Source organism: Panthera uncia (assembly GCF_023721935.1).
Source record: "Panthera uncia isolate 11264 chromosome D3 unlocalized genomic scaffold, Puncia_PCG_1.0 HiC_scaffold_8, whole genome shotgun sequence".
Lineage (NCBI taxonomy): Eukaryota > Metazoa > Chordata > Mammalia > Carnivora > Felidae > Panthera > Panthera uncia.
The window spans coordinates 85,467,831-85,493,149 of NW_026057586.1; the positions used below are offsets into that span (position 1 = coordinate 85,467,831).

The 25,319-nt window shown below is 51.5% G+C and overlaps 1 protein-coding gene and 1 long non-coding RNA gene across 2 annotated transcripts; one reads left to right on the forward strand and one right to left on the reverse strand.

The window, feature by feature from the left end:
* Positions 1–607: 607 nt before the first annotated feature.
* Positions 608–15,711, reverse strand: CCDC92 (coiled-coil domain containing 92). The gene is given in 5 exon segments (XM_049619503.1): positions 608–1,674; positions 1,676–2,028; positions 4,707–4,748; positions 5,319–5,465; positions 15,408–15,711. Coding segments are annotated over 4 exon segments (948 nt in total). The 5' UTR covers positions 5,449–5,465; positions 15,408–15,711; the 3' UTR covers positions 608–1,251.
* LOC125914262 (uncharacterized) lies at positions 15,708–17,976 on the forward strand. The gene is made up of 4 exons (XR_007455265.1): positions 15,708–15,952; positions 16,598–17,588; positions 17,682–17,729; positions 17,893–17,976. It is a non-coding gene; the product is annotated as an uncharacterized LOC125914262 (long non-coding RNA).
* Positions 17,977–25,319: the final 7,343 nt, after the last annotated feature.

A 25,319-nucleotide genomic window follows, 5' to 3' on the forward strand; every position in this document is an offset into this window, starting at 1 on the left:
TCTCAGTAGACGCCTCTCTTTGGCAGGAGCGGCCTGCTGGGTGTGGGGTCCGGGCTGACGATGCCAGCCTAGAGCAGAGATGGCCACAGTTGCCCACCGCCACCCCTCCCCCTTCCCGAACTCCCTGGCCTGCTGTGCTAGGTGGGGGTGGGGGCGAGGGCCCTGAGCTCAGTGTTGAGTTCCTGCATGAGCTCCTACCCGCGACCTGGCCGGATCTGCGTGGGGTTGGGTGGGTGCAGACCTAGAACAGCCGGAACCGGCCCCCGGGGGTCCCTTCGTTCTGCGCACCCTGGGGCGAGCCCGGAGCCCTGGCCAGGCCCGCCGGAGGCACCGAGTAGCTTTACTTCGCCAGGGAGGAGCAGGGTGGAGCACTGGCAGGGCAGGGGGTGGGGGCCGGTCACGGGCAGAAGGTTCCCAGGGGCAGCCCTGGGCAGGGCTGGGTGACAGGGACTCCTCTTCCCGGAACAGAGCTGCCCCGCCCCTGGGGCCGGAGCCCTGGGAAAAGAACACGGTACTTACTGGGGGGCCTGCTGTGTCTCCTCCTCTTCCAGCCTCCCCCCAGCTCCTCCCTCAGGTAGTTTAATAAAAGACACAAACCAGAAAGAGGCAGGTTTAGAAAATAAAGTTTGTTGGGATCTTGAACATTTTGGATAAAACTAACCAAAAAATATGAACACGCATTCAGGTTGTGGTGACACGAGGAGTAACATCATCTTATTTCGTTCCCGCGATAGACACATACAGCTGCTCGGCTATCGGGGCCGCCCCGGGGGGAGGCTGGGTGGGAGGTTACGGGGTCTCCGGGAGGGAGCAGGGGCTGCTCTGGACGGGCCGCCCTAGGAACTGGAGCGAGAGGGTCGAGGCCGGTCGGCACGTGTTGCTCCGGCTGTATAGTTAGGCGGGTTGACTATCTGATTTCATTAACGTCGAGTAGTGATGCAGCCTGTGGCCTGTGCTTTGTCCACGAGCGCATTGAAGTCACACGGAGTGGGATTAGAAGCGAGCGATTCGGCACACAGGTGTTTGGCCACGGCGATCGGTAAATAGGTATTCTGCAGCAGGGACATGATCGTATTCTGGTGTCAGTACCAGGGCAAAAGGAGCAGGAGAATAAGAATGTTGACGTGTCTGGAAAAAAAACTTGGCATGCAGGGGAATTGGAGAAAAAAAAAAAAAAAGGCGTGGATGAGTTTTCCCAGTAGTGATCACAGTGCATCGACAGCCAGGGGTGACGGGTCGCCCGGGCAGGCTTCACACAGTTCTGTCCGTCCCTGAGTGCTTCCTCGCGGCCTTTCCTCCGTTCACCTGGTCGACCGCCAGCGTCTCCACCTCGGGCGGGGCCTGCGGCGGGGCGGCGTGGTGGATGCGGTGGGCCACCCCCACGTGGGCCTTGTGCTGCTTCTCGCGGGCCGGGCTGTGCGGCTCGCTCGAGCCGCGGTCGGAGGCGATGGGGGGGATGACCAGGGGCCTCTCCTTGACGAGGTGGACCTCGGCCGATTCCCGGGCCAGCAGGAACGGGGTGGGGTCGGGCATGGCGTCCACCGGCTCCCGCAAGAGTAGTTTCCGGCTCTCGGCCCCGAATCTGTAAACCTCTTCGAATTCCGGGTGCAGGGGGGCCGAGAGGCTCTTTTTCATTCGGCGGCGGGGCGTCTCGGGCAGCTTGTCCTTGGGGGGGGGCCGGCTTGTAGCTGGCCAGCACGGGGCTCCCGGACGGGCTGCCGTCCGAGGTCCCGCCGGAGCTCATGAGCTTCCTCTTGGCGGCGTGCAGCTGCGAGGTCAGGTAGGCGATGGTCCCGGCGCGCTGCTCGAGCTCGCTCGACAGCATGTTCAGCTTGTGGCTCTTCAGCTTCAGCTCCTCCAGGTACTTCCTCTCGCGCTCCCTGACGGTGCTCTCCAGCACCAGGATCATGGCGTCCTTCTGCTCCAGCTCCCGGAGCAGCTCGCTGTTCTCGTCCTCCTTGAGCTTCAGCTGGGCTTCCAGCTCCTCGCATCTTCTCTTTAGTTCGCTGCTTCGGGAGGATCCATCTCCTAGAGGAATGAGCCGAGGGACAGGATTGAGCGCCAACCCCTCCCGGAGCAGAGGCACGGAGACCGTCGAGGCTGGCCTCACCTCCCAGGGCGGCCGCGTGGAAGGCGGGGCTGGGGCGGGGGCACGTTGCTCCCACGCGCCATCCCTGCCCCATCTCCGTGCCCTCCCCGCCGCCCCCCCCACCCCCACCCCACGTGGGGATCACGTGGCCTCTGAGCTCCCTCCCGCTCGCAGTTCTCTGGCTCCTTGCACAAAAGCGTGCCTCCAGAGCTCAAAAATGCCCAAGTCACAACGGGCAATTCTCCGGGTTTCGGACCCCGGCACGTACCCAGGAATAAACTGTGAGCAGATCCAGCTGTCTGCTCGGGTGGCATTTATCGAGCACCCGCTCCATTCGGCGCGCCGTTGTGAGACCCAAACGTAGACTCTCTCCGTGTCCAAGCACAGAGCTCTGAGGCTGCCCCTTCCTGCCACACGGGTCCCCTCTCTCATCGTGTCTCAGAGGGCAGGTGTCCCTGTGCCTGCGCTCAGCTCTCCTCGGCCCCCCGGCCCCTCACCGTGCGCCCACAACCAGCCGCTCAGGGACACCCCGGGGCCGGTGCAGGGTGGGAGCTGGCGTCTGTGGGCACCTCTCACGTGAGGACGTGGATCCGGGGCTGCGGACTGATGTTGGGTGGCCCCAGCTTTTCGGGCGCTCCTTCGAATGCCTGCCTCTGCCTCCCTGAGACCCCAGACAGCTGCTCCTCGGTGACGTCTGTTCCCAGGGAGCAGCACCTCCCGTCCTGCCCATTTCCACTCTCCCACAGGAAGCTCTGCCCCACCACGTCCTCCGCACGCACGTCCCGTCTTTCTTTCCCCGTGGAAGCTGCGCCTGTCCTGTTCGTCGCCTGCAGCAGAATCTCCCCAGCTGCCTGAGCGCTCAGTCACCGCGGCACTTGTGTTTTTGCATTTTTTCTTTTTTTAATTTTTGAGTAAGCTCTACACCCAGCGTGGGGCTCGAACTCAACCCTGAGGTCAAGAGTCACCTGTGCTACCGACTGAGCCAGCCAGGTGCCCCTCACTGTGGCATTTTTAAAACAGATTCTCAGGTCCCCTCCCTGACCCTCAGAATCAGAACCTCCAGAGGAGGAGCCCGTGTCCGCACCCCGTGTCCCCAGATTGAGCAAGTTCTGCATCCACTAAGGTAAAGAAGGGATTTCCAGCCCTGGGGAGGGGAGACGCCCCAACCAGGACCGGCTGAGAGCTGTCACACCGCCTCCACAAGGAGGCATCCCTGGGCCAATTGTCATCTTGAGCCCAGGCTGCTGATGAGGCTGCGTGGGTGGCTTTGGGACTTAGGCCCGAGAGCCTTGAGGAGCTCTCTAGGGGCCAGGGGAGGAGGGACTGGGCATAGGAGCTCCCTCCTCCTGGAAGCAGAGAGGGTTCAGGGCAAGAATCGTGTTTCTTCAGGTTAGCCTGGCCAGGAGGCGGCAGGAAGGAAGGACACTGATTTCTGTGACGTGGATGGCAGGGGTGCAGGACATCCTATTCCCCGGAATCCTCAGAGGCCCAGATCCTGGTCCAGGGTTTCAGGGGGTGAGGAGCGTCCTGCCTCTGCAGTGAGGCCCAAAGGGTGGGCTCCGGTCCCCAGGCCCCTCCTCTCATCGACAAAAGGACATGTTGGTCCCTGAGAGGCGTACTTAGGAGACTGTAACCTGAGTGTCACGAACGGAAAAGTCAATGCTTGGTGATGCATTGAGATCCACGGAAAGGCCTGCATCTGTTTCAAGGGCTTGGGCATGCTCATGAATAGTAACTGCCATCGTGAAGGCTAGAGAAAGGCATCTTGGGGCGCCTGGGTGGCTCAGTCCCTTGAGGGTCTGACCAAAGTGTCTGACTGTTGACTTTGGCTCAGGTCATGATCCCAGGGTCGTGGGATCGAGCCCCACTCTGCACTGAGTGTGGCAATTTTCTCTCTCTCTCTCTCTCTCTCCTTCTGCCCCACTCCCACACTCATGCTCTCTCTCTCAAAAAAAAAAAAAAAGTGTCTTGACTCAAGTGTGGATTCTGCACACTTCCCCACTCTGTTCTGGGGAGCGTTTGTCATTGGCCACAGAGGCCCCAGTTCTATCTTCTCTGCCCCAGCTGCCATCAGACTGATCTCTTTGGGGGTCCTGGAGGATTCTGGTTGAGGGGAAGCATTTCGGGGACTGCAGTCTAGAGAAAGACATTCACGACCCTCTGGGGACCATCCAGTAATTTGGTCGCTCGTTCAAGTAGTTTTTAGGGAGCACCTGCTCTGTGCCAGGTCCCGTATGAGGCTCGAGGGACAGAAGAGGTGGGACCCTGCTCCTTCTCCTCTCTCTCTAAATTACATGTATTTCTTAATGATAGAAGGAATACATATTCACTGGAGAAAAATCAGAAAATCAAGAAAAGCTTATAACAGGCATTCCAAATATCGAAAGAAAATGAAGAAAATAAAACCGCTCCCCCTTCTCGCTGCGCTGACAGCCCCTCGTAACATCTCAGGGTCCAAATTCCTTCCCGTCTTTTCTAGAAAGCTCTGGTCACTTGTGCAACTCTTCCTAGCAAGTGTATTTTCTTCTCCGTGTGTAGGTAGTGCAAACAAATGGCACCAACATGTGCCACAACGGGAAGTGACACCGTCATTAACTTTCAGGGAGGACGTCCTTACCTGTCTGGTCCGCACTTTTGAGTGTCAGCTCATATGTTAAATCTAAAAAGGAAAGCATATGCGTTAATTGTGTATGGTTACAGTAGCTCTCAAAGCCTTCATCGGCTCTGAAAATGCAGAACCGACCTCCACGATCACCCCGCGCGTCCTGCCCAGACAGAGCAGGGCTCGGCAGCATCGGGGCAGGCGTGAGAAGGCAGAAACTGTCCTTCCTCGCACTCAGAGGAAACCCGCCTTCCCCAAAACACACGCCAGCGGCCACAAGGAGCAAGCAGCCTGCTCTGTACGTGACGCTTCGGGGATCGGTTCCAAACTGCACTGTCCGTTCCAACCACCGCATCTGAATCTTCTAAGCCCTCAGTATGCCGAGAGATGGCTTTGCAGCTTTACGCCGGGTGCCTGTCCATTAGGCAGAGAGGGTGAGCTAATAAGGCACCGGCGTGCGCTCTGGCGATGGCAGGCTCGCCCACGTCAGAGGGGAGCCAGAGCCCCCTCCTCACCCTGCCCCCGAGTGGGCCTGGCACAGCTTCCGAGCCGGCCGCCGTCTGAGACGGGCCGGATCACAGGTCCCCGCTCTGCCCTGCCGCGGAGGGGGTGCGGGGCCCCCGGTACCTGTGCAGTGTTGCTGCAGCCGCCTGATCTCGGCGTGCAGCCCCTTGAGGGTGCCGGCATGCTCCCGCTGGAGGAACAGGAGGTTCTTCTGGGCGCTGTGCAGCTGGTTCTCCAGGTTTGTGGCTGCCATGCTGACATCCGGGTGACCTGTGGGAGACACAGACGCCGGCGGCCCTCCCTGACGCTGAGGGTTGCAGGGAGCAGGCCGGAAGAGGACGCTGCCCGCTGACCGCCCCCCTTGGCACCGGGGGCTCACAGGCAGCATGAGGCCCAGCTCTAGAAGGGGGGCATCAAACCCCGGGCCCCCTGATTCCAAATCCTGGTCTTTCCACACGCCACCTGTACTTCCACAGACTGTGACCAGGACAGCCAGATCGGCAAAGATTTCCCTGATGAGCTAGGCACCCACAGCTGCCTCATGGGAAGCCGGGCGCCTGGGCACCGGGGGCAACATTTCCTCAAGATGGCATCGAGCGCTGGCCAAAGCAAGCGAGGGGTGGGAGGAAGAGGCAGGGGGAATTCCAGCGGAAGCCTCTGGATTTCACAGAGCTGAGAGGAACCCCGGGTCTTTCTTTGGGAAAAGGGCCACGTGGCGGCTGTGGGAATCTGGAGTCTGTCCCCAAACCCTGCCTCCCTGCCCGCGGTGGCTTTTCAGTCCTCAATCGTCAGCTGCTCACACAGGGCCTCAGATTCTTGGACTTTGTCGTAACTCAAGAAATGCGGTGAAGTCTATCGGTCTTTCTGGAAAAGCTACCGAAGAAATTCAAGATGCCTTGCATGACACTGAAAAACGCAAAGGACAAAAGGTGGGTAATTAACTTATAAATTGTTCTTGTAAATACACAGCCTCAGAGCGCAGTTTCCTCATCTGCTTTGCCAAAGTTCCTCCCAGAGGAGACGCCACTTCTCAGATGGCTTCCAGTTTGTGGACAGACGGCTCTGGAGAAGACCACACACCCAGGCACTGTCGCCACGTTGGGTGACACCAATCGCTGTGCCTTGTAAGGTCAGTGACATATTTACACCCCAGCTCTGGAGCTAAGAAAAGCTCATGACTGGAACTCGACCCATGTCCTCACCGCACGGAAAAGCTTCCCTCCATCCCCCCGGCGACCGGCTTCGCTCCAGAGGAAAGGTAAGAAGGAAATCATGTGGCAGGCGAGCCCGAGAAAGGGAAGGTAAAGGAGGAAGGACGAAGGGAGCCAGGTACGGAGCAACAAAAGGACACTCCGGGCAGGACAGGGGCACAGCGCAGCGCCCGGCCGCAGGGTCAGCTGTGGACGTGGGAGATGCTGGTGGCGACTGAAAAACGCAGAACCCGTATTTTCGGGGCTTGCCAATGAAGACAAAGAGTGACTTAAAGTTGATCCAGAACTCGCGGGCCTAGGGTGGTAAGAGAGCAGCTCGAGGCACGGTCGTGCCGCTCAGCAGGACTCTCGCCCTCCGGCACCTGCCGTGCAATCTGAGTCCATCCCGAGTGCACGGAGCCTGGCGCAGGGGCACCCCACGTGCCACGCCTTCGAGTAGGGCTGTGGCACCAGGGGAGCCTTCAGGCTGAGCAGCCTTTGATTCCAGGGGCTTCCCGCTTAGATGCTTAACTTCACGGGCACGTCTTGCTCAAAGAAAATGGGAAACATGAAAATTTCAAAAACGGTTTTGTCCAGCATCGAAATGTGCCCGTTCACAGTCTCATCGCCTCGTGAATCAGCAGCTTTGAGTTGTACTTACTGATCTGTAATTCATTAGTTCACCGTGGCAAGCGCAGGAATGAGAAGGTGCCCTTGAAGCTCCCATTGCCGTGGGCAGACAGTCTCGGGAGGAAGACGCACCAGGCGAACGGGAAGATGTGGGTATGTAACGCGCGGAGCCGGCAAGGGAGCTGTGGCCGCTCCGTCCGGGGCCCCGAGAGCGGGGGGACAGGGTCATCGACCCCACGGCGCCTCACCTGACGGGCGCTCTCCCCTTCTCCGTTGCTGGATACACACCAACAGTGCGGGCCCCCTCGGGCCCGAGGCGGCGAGTCGCGTCTCCAAATGGTATCCAAGCTACTAAATTATTTTCTATCAGCTCAAAAGGATAACAACATCACTGACTTCCGGAGGACAAAGAGTCGCTGTAGCTTAAACAAAAAGCGATGCTTTAACTTTCTCATCCTTAGCTCTTGTGACACGTGATCACGGTCGTGACCTAATCCTTCCAGTAAACGGGCAAGAATGAAGCTACAGAAGCATCCCGGTTAGGCCACGGAGACACAGCTGAGAGACGTGGCTAATCTGGAAGAAGAAAAGAAGGTGGTCCCTCGAGGCTTAGTTCAGAATCTCTAAGACACTCTGGGGTCAGAGACACGAAGGAGCGTTCGTGACTCCCCCCTGGAGGGGTCGGCATGATGGCTGACGGGAAAGCTGCAGGGCGTCTGTGCCATGAATAATGCATCCTGCCTGAGTAAAGGCATTCACCCCGTCTTGATGATGTGTCAACCAGTAACGGAGGGCGACATTCAGAGAGCACGGCTTGCACAACGCTGCACTTTGTGTGTCAAAAGGGCACACGCTGTAAAGTGTGGGCTCTCTGTACCGCAGCTTTTTGTCTTGAGGCAAAATCCCATTTTGTTTCTAAGCGTCGCTAGGAGCGGTCAGCGGTTTCGCAGTTATCGGCTCGGCCGAAGGCGGGGCGGCCTGGACGCTGGCCTCCGAGATGGGGCGCCAAGGGACCGGCACTCGAGGGCCCGGCCACAGCGGCGGCCGGAGGGCAAGGCCCACGCCGGTGGTGTGCACGGCTCCGCCAGAGGAACTCCAGAAGTGGTGGGAACAGGCGCTGAAGGCAGAAGAAGGTCTGCCGAATAGGCTGCTTTGACCATGATCTGGAGCTTAAGCCACACGCGCATTTTTTTCCCCCGGTAAAGTCATTAGGCACTAAGTGTCTGTTAATGTGCTATTCACTCTATCGGTTTGGAAAATTAATGCTTGACAAAGGCTTGCTCTTCCAAACTCCAGAGAGATGGGTCTTGGAGACCTGCCGAGACCGCCTCCTGCAGCGGGGAGGGACGCTGACACCATCTCCTGGTGAGAACGTGCTTTTAATGAAGGCCCTTGGAGAGACGTGGGCCCCGACCTCACCGAGGCTGCTCTGTGGCAGCAGGAGGACAAATGGCCCGTCAGTAGCTCGTGTCCAATTCTCATCTTAATTCAAGGGTGATGTTCCTTCTTCGCTTTCAGGTTCCTTCTTCGCTTAAATGGTGGCACGATCATTTTATTTACGGGCCATCTCCAGTTGTACCAGCACCAAGTGCTCTCCTGTCACTTATTGTCGTTTGTTCTCGCCAGGCCCCCTGAGGAAAAACGTGAATATCGCACCAACAAGGGAAAACATAAACCAGGAAAGGCCGCATCTGAGCCTTGCAGCCTCTCTGGGCCCTCAGGCTCCCCGGGCCAGAATCCCGAAGGCTGCCGTGGGTCTCAGTCCCATGCACACGTGGAATGCCCACGCCACACCCGGTGCCCTGACACGGAGGGCACAGGCGCGGTGCCTCGCGGTGGCCTCTGCACGGGGGGTGTGCACCAGACGCCGGCGCACCACTGCTCCCCGGGGCAGGGCCCACAGGCTCTCCGTGCTCCAGGTGGGACGGACAACGGCCGGAGGGCGCTGCTGCCCTTCCAGTCCGGCAGAAAAGACTCGGCGGCAAAGCTTCCCGGGAAGCTGGCTGAGGGCAGGGCACCGTGCGCCTAGCCAGAGCCGCTGTGAAGCAGCTAAGCTGGTCTGAGGAGAAAGAACAAGGTACCCGTGGCGTCACGTGTGTCCCGGTCCTGGGGGTCCAGGCGGGTGCCCACTCTGAGAGCCAGGGCCACGCTCCCTCTCTGCCTCTGGGCCGGCTCCGCAACGAGGCCGGGGGTGGTCAGAAAGCCACGCCTCAGGTGTTACGGTGGGGAGGGACCACAGCCAGACTTGCTTTCGCCCCTTTTAAACACATACGCTTTCCGTACCATCCCTCCTAAGTGCACACACAGATCTTGCCCACATGTGCATCCACAAACAGAGCTCTGACCGCCTGGCATCCTTGCAATGCTCCTGGGATCCAGCCCACCCCGGCCCCGCTCCCAGAGGCCCTGCCTGCTCGGCCTGCCCCTCCCCGGGCTCGCCCCACACCGGTCACCTCGGGGCTCCATCAACATCGCTGTCCGTTCTGGAGCCCCATCTGCCGCACCCCTCCCCCAACACAGGGCCTTCCCGCACCTGGCTCCCTCCTGGCTCCCTCCGTCTGGAATGCTCTTGGCAAACCACCTCCCATCCTCTTGCCTAATGAACTTCCACTTTTCCTTCACATCTGAACTCCTGCATCACAGACGGGCTTCGGATAATTTTACACTGCTTCCTAATGTTGCTGAGTGGAGATCTCGACAAGAATTACATTGCATTAATCAAAGAGCACTGCGGCAGCATTGATTTGAACATGACCTCATCCCATAATTTCTGGACATGCCAGAAGCAGTATTTTAAAGTGTCCCTGTACCACATTTCTTAGACTAAAAGCAATGGGGTATCTTTGATAGGAAAGGGCCCCACCATTTAAAAATGGGAAATTTCTTTGTTCCTGGCAATCGCAGACTTATCTTTTCACAAAGCCTGTGGAAAAAGGGTAATAATTTTAGAATCCGAAAAAATAGCACACTAGCACTCACGTGGTAGCTGTGAATTAGTTATAAGAAGCTATTTTAGACTCTAGTCATGAATAAGTTATAACCCATTCACGTTAGGTCCTCTCACACTGCCAGCGATGAGAACAGCTCCAGTCCATCCTGACGCCGTCTCTGCGTGCCTCTGGCGTGGCCTGTGGCCTGTGGCCTGTGACTCAACAGGAGCCGCCCAGCCCTGAGCAGACCGCAGTACCCCAGTGTTCTGTGACAAGGACCTATGTGGCCTTCTCCTGGGGACTTCATGTGCCCCCCTCCTGCGTGTCCTACAGCACAGGCACTGCCAGAGAGACAACGGAGGTTGGCCAGGGGCAAAGGCAGCAAGTGTAGACATCAAATGTAAGAGGAGAGGAAATGATTTCTAACAGGGAGGTGGTTTTCCAAGCAGATTCATGGACTCAAAATGTTGAGGGTGGAAAAAACCTTCAAAATCAGCTAGCTATTCCAACTCCTCTTTATTTCAAGATTAAGAAACTGAGGCCCAAAGAAGATTTGCATAACACAGTGGAATAAACAAGACCAGAACCGACAAGCTCCTGAGGGGTCAGTGTTTGGGTTTAAATCTAAACCCTATCTCGTCACCTAAATCACCACAGTATCTAACTCATAGGGTTGTTTTAAGAGCAAAATGCCATCACTGGGGCGCCTGGGTGACTCAGTCGGTTAAGCATCCGACTTCGGCCCAGGTCATGATTTCACAGTCTGTGAGTTCGAGCCCCGTGTCAGCCTCTGTGCTGACAGCTCAGAGCCTGGAGCCTGCTTCGGATTCTGTGTCTCCTCCTCTCTCTGCCCCTCCCCTGCTCATGCTCTCTCTCTCTCTCTCTCTCTTAATAATAAATAAACGTTAAAAAAATTAAAAAAATTGGGGTGCCTGGGTGGCTCAGTTGAGCATCCAACTTCGGCTCAGGTCATGATCTCGTGGTCTGTGGGTTCAAGCCCCACATCAGGGTCTGCACTGTCGGTGCGGAGCCTGCTTGGAACTCTCTGTCTCCCTCTCTCTCTGCCCCTCCTCCTCTCGTGTTCTCTCTCTCTCCCTCTCAAAAATAAACAAACATTTAAAAAAATGTACGTGGGGCACCTGGGTGGCTCAGTCGGTTAAGCGGCCGACTTCGGCTCAGGTCACGATCTCACGGTCCATGAGTTCGAGTCCCGCGTCGGGCTCTGTGCTGACAGCTCGGAGCCTGGAGCCTGCTTCAGATTCTGTGTCTCCCTTTCTCTGATCCTCCCCTGCTCATGCTCTGTCTCGGTCTCAAAAATAAACAATTAAAAAAAAAATTAACAGCAAAATGCCATCACTTACAGTGTGCGGGTACAGTAAGTGCTCAATAGGTGTTAGATATATTTATATAGTATGTAAATGCTATATATTATGTAAATACTGGCTGATAATTACATAAACATACTTCCAAACTGTTTACTGAGTCCTACCTGTGAGGTATTTCCAGAACATCATCTAAGTATGGAAATGAGCTAGCAAATAAATTCTAGTTACTTCCAAAGAGAGAAACATAAAAGCAAACAGAAACATTTTCTGGCCTTTATCTTCCATATGCACTGGAGAGAAGCATTCAGGGCAGCGAATAAAGAGTTAGGCAGAGCAAGGCACCCTCGGGGACGTAAAGCCTACTTCTTACTTTGAAACAATCTAAAGTGCTCTAGGAAAAGCTAAAAAAAAGGTCCAAGGCTAATTAGGCCATCAACTCTCAATCCAAAATACCTGCTTTTAGGAAAGGAAACTTACCATCTCTGAAAATGAACACTGACATTATTATCAATTCACAACAGTCCAGGATTAAAAAAAACGTTTTAAGTTGTAGGGCCTATTTCTACTTGTGCATGTATTTAAGAAATTCAACTAGTAAATTATTTGAGAATCCCCAAGAATTAGGGCACCTAGAAAAAGGACATCATCGAGGGTGTGTAAGCATTCAACAACCACCCCAGAAACATTTTGGGAAAGAGAATGAACACCATTACAAAGTGGAAGCAAAACAATACGTTGAAAGCAAAAGGTGCAATTATTTTAAGTGACAGAAAATCTTTATTAATCATTCTTAAAGAACTGCGTGTGTGTGTGCGTGTGTGTGTGCGCGCGCGCGCGCGCATGTGTGTGTGTGGCTAATAAAACAAGTGTGGTTAGGAGCTAAGCACAGGGGTCAGAATCTTGGGTTCCAATTCTGGCTTGGCCACAGCAACCAGGCTGTTTCCTCCTATGACATGGAGAGAGCAGTAGCACCTACAGGGCACAGGGATTGGGAGGAGAACATGAGGCAGTTCAGATAAAACACTGAGCAACAGGTGTGCTATACTGTGGTAAAGCAGTAATGGAACTAATTCTGGACTCATCCAAATGTGCAAACTGTGGGTGGAGATGGTGTTTTTGGGCCCTGTCTCTAGCTGGGTAGGTAGAACATCTTTTTAAAATGAGTATGTCTTGGGGCGCCTGGGTGGCTCGGTCGGTTAAGCGTCCGACTTCGGCTCAGGTCATGATCCCACGGTCCGTGAGTTTGAGCCCCGCATCGGGTTCTGTGCTGACCGCTCAGAGCCTGGAGCCTGTTTCAGATTCTGTGTCTCCCTCTCTCTCTGCCCCTCCCCTGTTCATGCTCTGTCTCAAATAAATGTTAAAAAAATTTTTTTTAAATGAGTATGTCTCTAAAAGAGGAAAACTCCTGTAGAAACAAACAAAAAAAGCATCTTTTTTTTGGTAAGATAACCACCTCACAAAGTAATCTGAGTATCTGCTGATAAGAGGTTAGTATGGTATAGGTAAACTATGCAATTATCAGAAATGATAGTTTGGATAATATTTATTGACAAGGAAATATTCTAGGAGAGGTTAGGTCAAAAAATATATTAGACGTTATACATATATTTTTGGACACATAACTAAGGACAAAATCCACAAGAGATATACAACAAAATGTTAAAAGCGTTTCTCTCTAAAGAGTGGATTATGGATAATCTTTAAAAATTCTATTGCGATACTCCCTAAAGCTTCTTTAATGATGAACATATACTGGTTTGTTGTCGGAAAAAAATCATAAAGAGATCTCTCTTCAAGAAGCTGATCTCTGACTGCCCACTGACAAAGCCGTATCCCGTGTTTCAGTTATTTTGTTCCAGGGCAGTCTTGAGTTGCTGGAATTGTGGTTCATTTACCAGAACCAAGAATAATTAATGGGAAGGCAGTTTTTCCAAAAGCAACAACTCAGTGTCCCCAGGACAGGCAGAAAATGATCATGATGAGCACTTGAGGACCTCCCCACCCCCACGCATTATACATTCCTGTGCTTCTCTGACATTATCCATCACAAAACACAAGGCCCATCAACAATTCTTGAGACACTGACAGCCATTTCCTCCTGAAAGCATATGCAGTCCAACATTAAAGTTGTAATAGATGTGATTAGAGAGATCGGCAATTAGACACGGGAATGTGATACGCGGCTGTCTGGGAAGTCTGCAGTCACTAGGGGCCTACATGATGGATTTATTAACCAAGTTTCTCTGCAGTCTGATTAGCTCCTACTTTAAGAGTTTCTGTTTGGTTTCTATTTAAAAACCACACCAGGTGTCTGTATACTGGTAGGGGCTCGGCCCTTCCATTTGAAAACATCTCAGGAAGAAGCGCGTCCGTGTTGCAGATTGTCACAGTGTCTCTAAGCGGGCAGAGCAGGCCAAACTGGGCAAATGCGTGAGCTCCATGGTCTGGAATGGCGTGGCCCCGGAGCGCTTGCGGGATGCCCAGGGCGCTCCCAGAACACTGGGCAACTTAATAGCCACAATGCCCACACCCTGTGGCAGACCCTACCCCAGGAGGCGGGCACACCAGTACCTTCATCTACTGGCTGGGAGGGGTCACCGTCTGGGCAGAATGCCAGCACAGACTCAGCTCAGCACTTTCTACTTCAAAGAGAAAGGTCTTAGAAGTTGCCTCTAGGGAAGAGACGGCCAAGTGACTGATGGGTCTGTGATGGCTCAGCTCAGCCCTTCCTGTGCTCCCTACGTCCTCCTCCTGTCCCTGCACAGCATCAAGGATGACTGCCCTCTGGGGACCACCCGATAGCCTCACTTCATAACCTACAGTTGTGAAAACGTTCACAACTCCATAGCGATGCCACTTGCAAACTTCTAAGAAGTTGTCATCTGCAAAGATGGTCCTGGGTCAACAATTTAGGGAAATAAAACCTCACAGCTTCCCACGCACACAGTTCTACCCATCTTTCCTTTAAAGAGAAGGGAAATAAACAGATCATTTCTGATGGTGGTGCTTCCATTTCTACGCTGACTACAGATTTTAATGGTTTACTGATAGATAGCCCAAAAGATGTAGTGACCCAAATGCCGAACTGTCTTTTCACAATAATGAAACGGGAGACGCTCCTAAAATGTTAGTACTTGATGATCACGATCTAAATTGTATTTCCGAGGCTGAGAAGAGGTGTTCACTTGCTTTAAAAATATCTCTCCATATGGTTTGCCAAACAGATGAACCATTTCAACTGATTTAACTGATGGGGCTTCCTCTATCCATCTTGCGAACCTGCCTAATTATAGTGTAGGTCCCAGGGAAAGAAAGGTATTATTAACTGAAGCTCTATACACTTTAATTTAGCCAAGCTCTTCCTTTATTGCTTACAAAAGGTAAAAGTCAATTGTTTCATTAGTGCTAATAGAACATATTTAGCTGAACCCTTATGAGGCATCTGGGAAGATTATCACTTACAAAAAAAAGAGATCTTATCCTCATGATACAGGTGGAAGAACTCTGCCCAGTTCCAGTGACGTCATCTCCGACAGCTTCACAATTTAGTGCAGCAACCAAGCAAAAATGAATCACCTCCTCTGACTTGCCCTTCTACAAAATGGGCCCACACTAATTATTTCAGAAGAGTGTAAACAGGGAAAACATTAAGGATCTTTGGAATTATTAAAATAGTCTATCAATAGTCAATTCAGTAACTAAAGTCACCACGGCTGGGCATTTAATTTTAGTGATTACGTATCCTCTGATGAACACTAATAAAATATTTGTTTTTATTGGACACTTATGTCTATGGAATAACATAGCAAGAGTGCCAATAATGTTATTTATTTATTTACTTATTTAATGTTTATCTATTGAAAGAGAAAGAGAGAGAGAGAGAGAGAGAGAGAGATAGAGAGAGAGAGAGAGAGAGGGAGGGAGGGAACAAGTGGGGGAGGGGCAGAGAGAAAGAGGGAGAGACTGAATCTCAAGCAAGCTCCTCGCTGTCAGCACAGAGCCCTATGCGGGGCTCAACCTCATGAACCACAAGATCATGACCTGAGCCAATGTCGGTGGCTTAACCGACTGAGGCACACAGGTGCCCTCCAATAATCTTAAAAGAAGATAAATCTGGTCTTTTAAGAAGGCATTTACCTAGATCTTCATTTCCGACAACCTTTTTTGGATGGCGTCAGCACGTCCACCTATGGCTGCACCACCCTTTGATTCTCCATCCCGTGATCTGACAGTCCTGACGTAAGATCATTCAGTTCTTTAAAAGTTTCCTTTCCGAGAGCTTTCTGCGCTGTGCAGAATAAATGAGGCATGTCTACTGGTGGCATTTCAGGCTGACTCCCATAAAGTTCTTCCTGCTCACAATGAGCCTTTGTTATGTCAGGGCACGAGACAATTTCCAGAATCCCATACTCCGCTTCTTTAGCAAACTGTGCATTAGCTTCCGGAGAGGAGGAAAATTCCTCGCACAGCATCGCTCCCTTAAGAAGGCGTGTCACTTAAACGAACAGCGCTGAGATCCAGATGAAGCTGGGAGGGTGGAGGGCACTGCCCGGCGCGCAGGTGCTGTGCGAGCCATTTTAGGGCTCATCTTTGCAACCAAATTTGGATCATACTAGATAGACAGGCCGTCAGTTCGTTAACCCAGTGGGAATAAAGGAGAACAAATCGAAGTAAAATAAGAGGTAGGGCAGCTGTCTTTCAGAGATTAGCTATCAGCGGCGGGAGGAGAGCACAAGAAACTGGGGACAGTAAACATCACTGTGTCTTCTAAGGATTTTTCCAAGAATGGGACGCAGTTAAGTATTTTCTTGTTCTTACTGACCTTTACCTTTTAAAGGTCCCGATTCTTCATCTGTACCTCTGTCACTATTTCCATTTGCACAACTGTCTTTTGCTGTTCTTTTCCTCTTGTGCTTGACCCCTTGCTCCCACAATGGGGTTAACTCAATCCTTGGTTCATGACACGCTCTTTCAGGGCCCACTTTTATTTAGATACTTTTAATAATCAGCACCCGATGTGGGATGTGGCCACATCCTTGGGAATTGGCGGTTCACAATACCCAGATTTTCCATCCGATGCCCCAAATTCTTAGACTGGGCGTCTTCTGGTTGCTCTGATTCTGGTCAAGTCTGTTGGCCAGTTGGGAGCCTGAGTCGTTTTTCCTTCTGCTTTGCATCGCGGGCAGGACGGCTGCCTCCAGGCATGCAGGCAGCCGCTTTTCTTGCTGGCCCGGGGGTGGGGTGTGAAGCAGCTTCCGTGTCAGTGAGACAGCAGCTATGAGCAGGCCCCACGATGCTCTTCAGCGGGCTCTGCCCTGTTGTTCCAGGGTTTGGCCATCGCGGTACACGGTGTGCTGATGGTGACGGTGTCGGATGATCACCTGTTCTGCCTCTGCCCTGACACAGCCTCTGGGTCAGTCCAAGCCATCTGGGCAAGAAAATACTCCAAGACGTTTTCTCGTCATGAGAAGCTGAAAATCATCCATAAAAGTGGTAATTATGGCTATGGTATACGTTGTGTCGATGCACCAGGCTCACAGGTAATCATTTCATTATTGAAACTATCGCGCAAGGTAGGTATGATCGTGACCATTTTTTAAGGAACTAAAGCTCAGAGGAGTGAGACACTTGCCTAAATTTGCAAGCATTCAGTGCATGAGCTAAATGCCCATTTATTTCCAAGGGGCCTTGGGCCTTCCTGTTCTCCCCCAATACCCGCGTGTGGCGTTCGGAACTAGGAGGTCTCGTGGCAGCTCTGGGAGAAGGTATGAGTCCCGGCTGTTCGCCGTGCGCTATGGAGCACGCCATCCAAGTGGCCGTTACAGAACGGAGCAGGGATGGGGGTGGTGATGACAGCTGCTGCCCTGCTAACGCGCCAGGCGCTGGGCACCTGTGACGAGGCCAGCTGTGCTGAGTGCCATCCATGCCTCCCCTCCTCAAACCCCCACAACAGCTCTGCGGGGTGGGCACTTCCCATCTTCCCACTCTGTGTGCGTGGAAACGGGCGCAGACAGCTCAGACGGACTGCTCTATGGAGATCACACCAGCCTGGTATCTTCCTGCTGCTTTGTAGCTCCCTCTTTCCTCTCCAAGGAAGGAGAAGCTGTGCTAATATAGGGCTACATTTTTAGACAGAAAAGACCTAGCCGTTGGCTCATAATTTCTTTTAGCTGAATCTAATAGCGTTCGGCGACAAGATATTACCACGGCGTAACCTGCTCTACTGACCAGTGGACAGATGAGCCCCAGTCATCTATGAGCCCCGGCGACACAGCGGGGTGGAGATTAACCCCCAGGCGCTGGATCCAGGTGGCCGCGGTATGAATCCTAGTCCCGTTATGCATTAACTACGCAATTTTAGACAAGTTACGTATGGCTCCCTGTGCCTCAGTCTCCTTAATTGCAAAACAGGAAAGCAGTACCTGCTCTGTCAGGGTTGCCACGAAAACAGTCCCTCCGGTGAGGTGCTATCCAACAGAACTTACTGCAATAACGGAAGCAGTCCATTCGCTGCTGTCCAGTAGTCACTGGCCACACTGAGCCCTTGGAGGGTAGTTGGTATGTCTGGGAAACGTATCTTTTCCCTTTTATTTTTTTAGTTTGAATTTAATTCAAATTTCAGGGCACCTGGGTGGCTCAGTTGGCTAAGCGTCCGCCTTCAGCTCAGGTCACGATCTCACGGTTTGTGGGTTCGAGCCTTGCGTCGGGCTCTGTGCTGACAGCTCAGAGCCTGGAGCCTGCTTCGGATTCTGTGTCTCCCTCTGTTTCTGCCCCTCCCCCGCTCATGCTGTCTCTCTCTCTCTCTCTCTCTCTCTCTCTCAAAAATAAATGAACATTAAAAATTTTTTTGAATTAATTCAAATTTAAATAGCCACATAATGGCTGGGGTGACCCTACCGGTCAGCAGAGACATAAAGCAATTAGCAGCACACCTAGAACTGGGTGCTGGTTCCCACTCTTACTACAATACTCAGAATCACCCAGACAGGTGTCCTGGGCTCCCACACGCACCATTATGGGGTCTGCGGGGCCTATTCTCGCTTTGCACTGCAAGAATGACCTAACAGTTTAATCCCAACTGCTATCATCATCACACCGCCCCATCTTATGTCTTGCTAGCATTTATCTTTCTTATATTACCAGAATGCAAACCGCACAGACACAAGCGCCGCTCTGTTCCATAAAAAGTGCCTCCCTCTAACCATCCGAGCCGGCCCTTTGAGAAAGGGTTCCCTACAGTGGGAGTCAGTGGTGCTCTCACCCAATCTCTGGTCTGACACCCTCCCGTTAGGGTAGCGTGTTTTGTACTGGTGAGGTGAGAGGGTGTGGAAATATTTCTCCGACTGGCATGGGAATAAGGCAAAGGAAGGAAGGCTGGCTGGTTCATGCATGCCTTTGGGGAGTCTCTCTAATAAAAGACCAAAAACACGATCAAGCCACATAAAAATGAAATAAACTTTAATTTCAGTGGCAGGGACAGTGTGGGCTTGTTCAGGATATTCCATGGAGTCTGTGACCTACGGGATCTTGTTGGGGCAGCTTACCTACACGTGGAAACGTCATTTCTGTTACGGGCCAGCCACGGCAATCCCTGGTGCTGACGCCAGCACAGCATCGAACTCAGATGTGGCTGTGCTGCGTGCAAACCAAGGGCTCGGTCCACACCCGAGGCGCTTTCCAGTGGAGTCCGAAACTTAGAGATCAGGAAATGCTCACGCCACGTTTGGACGAGGCTCTTCCTGGTCCGCGACGAAATGAGGAAAACGTGGACAATGCAGCAGGTTTTCTGTAAAGCTGACTTTATTCCGTGCACGGGACAATTCTTCATTCTCCTTGTCCCATTTCCCAATTTGAAAGTGCACTGTTACATGATTCTAAAAGCCTGAGAACCACTCGAGTCACCAAGAGGTTCCAGTGAGCGCCAGGAGCTGACCCATCATCATCGTTTTGTTTTTTATCTTTGGAAGCTGACAACGCCTATCAGAACGGGCCGAGCAACCCGTCCTCCTTTCAACTACGTGCCTGGTGGTCCTACATCAAGCCAGCGTGTGCTCTAAGTGCCCACTGTGCCCTCAGTCTCAGGCCTGCCGCTGTCGGGGTGTGAGACTCAGCCGCTAAAGCACAAAGAAAACAAAGTCTAAAGGACTCCTCACAAGGTATATGCCGAGTACAGCAAGTACGACGACCAGGGGAAGGGTAACCCAGGGAGGTGCACCTGCCGTGGCGTCTAGAGCTCTTTTTTTACCCGCCTGTCTCCCACACGAGGCCGTACCAATCCCGGGGAGGCCGGGTCCCGGTCACCCGAGCACTCCCGGTGCTGTCCACACTGCCAGGCATGCGGAGGCGCCCGGTGAGCGCTGAGAGGAGAAGGGCTGCAGGGGCAGAGAAAGTTTGGTTTTGAGGAGGCAGCCACGAGGGCTGAGCCTTAAAGAGGGGCTGGGTTCACACAGAAGGGGGCATTTCTGGTGACGTGAGTATGGAGTTTTAGTCAGGAGTGACAGTGAGGCCACGTCAGACATGGAAGGAACGTTCTGGGGAGTGGTGGAAAATAAGGTTAGGTAGAAAAGCCAGGGCCAGATTTTAGTTGCTTATCAAAAGCCTCTCAGAAAATTGGAAATTAAAGAGAAAGAAAATGGGGGGGGGGCACTGAGATTTTAGCCAATAGAGGCAAAACCTGTACTAAAGAGCATTTAGTCCAGTGGGGCTGTTGCAGGATTGTGAACGCAAGAGCCCTGACAGCACGCCCTCCCGCTCTGGGGAAACGGCATCACACAGAAGCACCTGCACGGAGCGTTCGTGCCTCGCTATGCCCTTTATACACACTCTCAGAAGTAGACACGATTATCCTCATCTTCCACGCTAACAAGCTTCGACGAGTTCAAGAAGTTTCTTACAGTCATAGCTAGCCAGCGGCAGGGCTGGGCTTCACCCCCGGCCCGGCCGACTCTGACTCCAAGGCCACTCCCTGAGCCGTGGACACCGCTGCTCTGCCCAGATGAAGGCAGGGATGCACGAAGGCTTCAAAGCGCGTGCCCTGCAGACGCACATCACTTGCCCTGTTAGTTCACTTGTCCATTTGTCCAAAGGCCTCTTCTGCCCTGTTCTTTCCCCATATTTTAAGTTTTAAGCTTCTCAGGTCTATTCTTTTTTTTAGGGGGGGGGTGTTAACTAGAACTCCAATGCTTACTCTTGAGGATGCTGCTCATGAAAAAAAAATCTCAGAAGAAGAGAAAATGTTTTTCATAATAAATGTTCTTCCTAAAGCTGCACTTCCTAAAGCAGACACTTCTCAGTGCCTGGGTTAAGAAGCTAGCTGGGTTAAAGAACCACAACCTTATTCTGCCCTTCTATCTGGAAATGCGTACTTCTGTTTCACTACCAAGCAAGTATTTTAAGACAACTGGACTTTAGTGAAGGTTGCTAATTCACTTAAAATGTAACTTTTCATTTCTAAAACTTTGCTTTTCTAATTGGTTACCTTACTGATAATTTATTGTTTTAGTAATACAATTTAAAGTGACATTTCTCTTTTTTTTCGGGGGGGGGGGCGGGGGGGGCAGCAGGAGAGGGAGAGAGAGAATCTTAGGCAGGCTCCATGCTCAATGCAGAGCCTGACTCAGGCCTTGATCTCACAACAATGAGATCATGACCTGAGCTGAAACTGAGTCGGACACTTAACCGACTGAGCCGCGCAGGTGCCCCTGAAGTGACATTTCTTTTGTGAAGATATAGAAACCTTTAAGGTCTTGGTTAGTTAGAGAGGGGCCTGGGATTTCCCTCTTCCTACAGAAGAGATGTACACACTGACAAATTCCTTATTTGGAGTTGTGCGTGTGCCCATCCAAATCCACCATCGGTGCCACACCCAGATAGCTGCACAGAATGGGGAGTAGAGAGAAGGTGCCTCCTTGATGAGGTGAGTGGAGCCTGGCAGAGGCTGGGAGAAGTGGTGCCCCTCTGGGTCTTGGTGAAGAGCTGGCCTGTTTCTGCAACCTGACTCTAACCTGCTCTCCAGAAGAGCTTCTTGGCTCTCAGAGAGTCTACACAGCACGTCGTGTACGTATGCTTACAGCACTCAGACTTAAAGGGAGAACTCAGGGATTCCATCCTCTTGATGAACTCCATATGAGAGTTTGACCCAGTGAGAGCAGTGGTTCTCATCCGGGTACTCGTGCCCTCAGGGTGGACATCTGGGGTCGTCACAGTGTGGTAAGGGGCACGTCTGGCATCCAGTGGACAGAGGACAGGGACGCTGTGAAACAGCCCGCAGTGGCCGGGACGGCCCTCGCAACGGAAACAGCAGTACCGCAGCTACGAACCCTGGGCTCCAGTCCTTCTGATTGGAGGCAGGCCTTTTTTCTTTGGACTTGAGGTTTCCTCTGCTCTCCTCCGGTTTCCCGGATTGCCAGTAAACGACGGCGCGTGGATGGAGCTCGCGGGACAGACAAGCCCCAGCCACGGGAGGCGTTCTCCCTGTAATGATGTGCTGACCCTGGAGGGAAAGGCAGCTGCGGCGCAAGCCTACCAGGGCACCTGTGAGAGCCTCTCCCTCGCTTCTGGAGCCCCCGGGGGAGGCGGGTGTGCGCAGAGGCGCTGCTTCCCCAGCTCACCATGCTGGTCAGAATATGCGCGCGTCCTTTCTTTTGCTTGGAAGGGAAGGGCCGCGTGTCAACTCCGATTTGTTTAAGAACATAAGTTCTTCTTTTTAAGTGTAAGATGCTGTGTTGCCCCTACGGATGCTTAAGTGAACCGAGAAGTGAAGGGGGTGAGTGTGAGAGAATTCTGGAACCCCACGTAGGGACCCCAGGATCACGGTTATAAAAGTGAGGTTTCTAGAGACGTTAAATGGATGGATGAAGGTTGACCCAACATGCACTCTCCGTGGGAGTACTTTCATCTAGAACAGCTCGTGAATGTCTAGGAAATTTTGATGATTACAGGCTTTAACATTTCTTGAATGCAACGGAATTCCTGTTTTTAAGGAGACCACTAAATACTTATATAAAGACTGCCAAGAAATTTACAAAATCATGCCAAAACTCCTTATATTTTATGTGTACTAGCACTTTAAGAAAAGCTTCCCAGGCTGGGAAAAATGAAAGAACAGGCTCCACGATCACCAGGAAACACTGTTTATGAAAAGAGCCATAATTTAAACTTTGTTATTTACACAAATGTATTGGAGAAATTACATAAATTAGTGTTGAGCTGGTAAATCTTAAAATGGTTTTCTACTTGGAAAAGGTCTCTTCCAAAGTAAAAACAATTCTGTTAAAAAAAAAATCCAACTTTAGAAATAAAATTTAAAGATACAAGTACAAATCAAAAAGCCACCCCTTTTAAAAAAAAGTGTTCCAACATAACATGGAAGACAGCATAAAAGAGATAAGTTATTTAAGTGCCCTCAGGACTCCTGAGGCAAATCCTCTGATGGTTTTGTGAACTTGGGGGTGTAAAGGAAGGGCCTATCTCCCTCGGTGGGGTGCGGGGGGCACACAAAGCATCACACTTCATTTTCTCAACAAAGCAAGGGGGGACACCTGGGATACTCCAATGGATACAACATTACACGTGCTGCTATCGCGGAACTGACCTGTGGGAGTGGGGAGGCACAGACAACCCTACACACATTAATTCACACCAAAAAAGTAGGATAGTTGCACAAAGTCCAAATTAAATTGTCCTTCATAAATCCCTTCCAGTTGCCTTGCAAATCAGCTCACGGTCACCAAACCATCATTTAAGAGTAGGTAAATCTAAACATGAGCATACAACTGACAAGTGAACTACGTCTTGAGAAACTAGTATAATTTGCTTTTTAAAAATCTTAGACAATATTACATGTAGGATAAGATTATTCAACTTGCATTAGCTAAGCAATGTTTTAAGATGCCATATTTCTTCTGACAAATTCTTAGTCAACAACTGCATTATTCTCTAATGTAAATTATATTTTCTAAAATCCCTACTTCCCTTTGGACTAGAAGACTGCTGAGATAATTGGTTAATACTCTATATTTACAGAAAGATGTATGGAGAAATTACGATTCAAACAGGAAAAAACCAGACCTTATCACCTCACAATCCCCATGGGTCATCTGCTAGGTCCTTCTGAGCACTTATTCTTAAAGCTCAAATTAAGATGGTAAAACCAACTGATGTATCGTGGACATCTGGTATATTTGATAACATTTACAAACCACGATTTTAAATCTCTACTATACTATCATTTAAATAAACTGTTTGGAATGACTCTGTGTGTCCGATATATTAAAGCACATCAACAAACACTTGCGTACAATTGGGGGGACAAGAAAGTTAGTCTCTGGATGCAATCTGTTTTCAGCAAAGAAGAATCTTTGTTCATCTCGGCCTCTGCACACTCTGTCCAGAAGACAAAATGTACTGTCCTCACTGGAATATGCAATCCCGCGTGTCTTTCTCACTCTTTTTTTTCTGACTCTCCTCCTGACTACGGACAGTTGTGAAAATAGTGAGGCCTTCTCGCTTCGGGAGGGACTCATTTCTAATGGTGCTTGTGTTACCCTCCACTGGGGGCTGTTTTAGAACCATCTTTCTTCTGGGGAATAATGTGATCCCAGCTATCTGTTGCCAGTCATCTGTTTCACACTGAGCAGTTTCTTCTGGAAGCGCTTCCCCATGCCGTCCCTGTCCCAGACCAGGCTCCCACAGTAAAAGGGCCTCTGGAGTCTGGCAGGGAGGCCTTGCAACCACACCATCCCCCAGAGAGCTCCTTGACAGCTCCAGAGGACTTAGTTGTCTCATCTTGCTCCTGTGCCCCATAGCCTGGTACATACACGGGAGAGGATGCCAGGGATAATTAGACATGAACGGTATGCTCCAAATTTTCCACTGTAGCTCAAGAGTATTTTATGAGCCGTCCTATTTGTCAGGCTCACATTGTAGGGGTGGGAGACAAGAACCATAAATGCAAAGAGGGTGGCTTCTCTATCCCTTTGGGGTGGATGGCATTTGTAAGCATATATTCAAATTCGTTTTGTTCAAATGAAAACGGTTTTAATGTAAACATTTTAGCAATTTCACCAGATGTAGACGATACCCACATACAAAGGCTGTCACAATGACTGCCAAAAGGACTTCTGAAATAGTCTATGTCCAGAAACTTGGCACATTAAGTGTGTCTGTTAACAGGACACCACAATTCACAGGTCAGAGTATAAAAAAATGTTCTATCACGCCCTACACACTCATTCATTCACGATGAAACTGAGAAAAATAATCTGGCAAGATTTTGCAGAAACTGGATGCAAGTGGCTAGATAGATGTCCTACGTATGGATAATGAATATGAGACTTTTAACACACAAAAATCCAGGGCCTTCACCTAAAAAATGGAGTGGGCTCATAAGACTTTGGGTTACCGCCCAAAGGCATAACATTAGCGTGCTAGATGACGCAGGGTCCTACTGGCGGGCAGCGTGGATGAAGGTGCCCACGTGCTTCAGTTGCAGGTGCCGGAAGCCTAGGTGACCAGGTTCACTTATATCGGGGTTCATCAGTCCATGATATCACTTTGGCTTTCCTGTAGAGACTTGGAAGTTCTGCAGGTTACTGCTACCAACCAGGGACGCACAGCAACTCAGCTAGGAAGACAGTGGCTCCACTGTCTAACGCTTTCTAACTGCACTCAATGTTCCTTCAAGGCCAGGGATGGGTAATCTGCTTCCTGGTTGAACTTCAGACATGTGGTGATAACCTGCACAGGAAGGTCTTGGTAGCGTCCCAAACTTCCTTTGAAAGGCACTCTAACCACAGCCTGCTGGTGGGCAGAATTCAGTGCGTTGTTCTAGAATTAGCCAACGATTGCCCCAAACTGCTCTGAGTTCCAACCTACAACCATGGATGAGACCTGAGAACACCTCCACACAGAGCGCATTCAACCCACTTGTCTCCAAAAAGCTCTCATCTCTGGCTTTACTTGTTCCAACTTAGATTTTTATTTTATTTCTTCCTAAAAAAAATAACCTTTGCCTTCAACAAGGTTTGGCTTTGTCTCCGACCCAGGTAC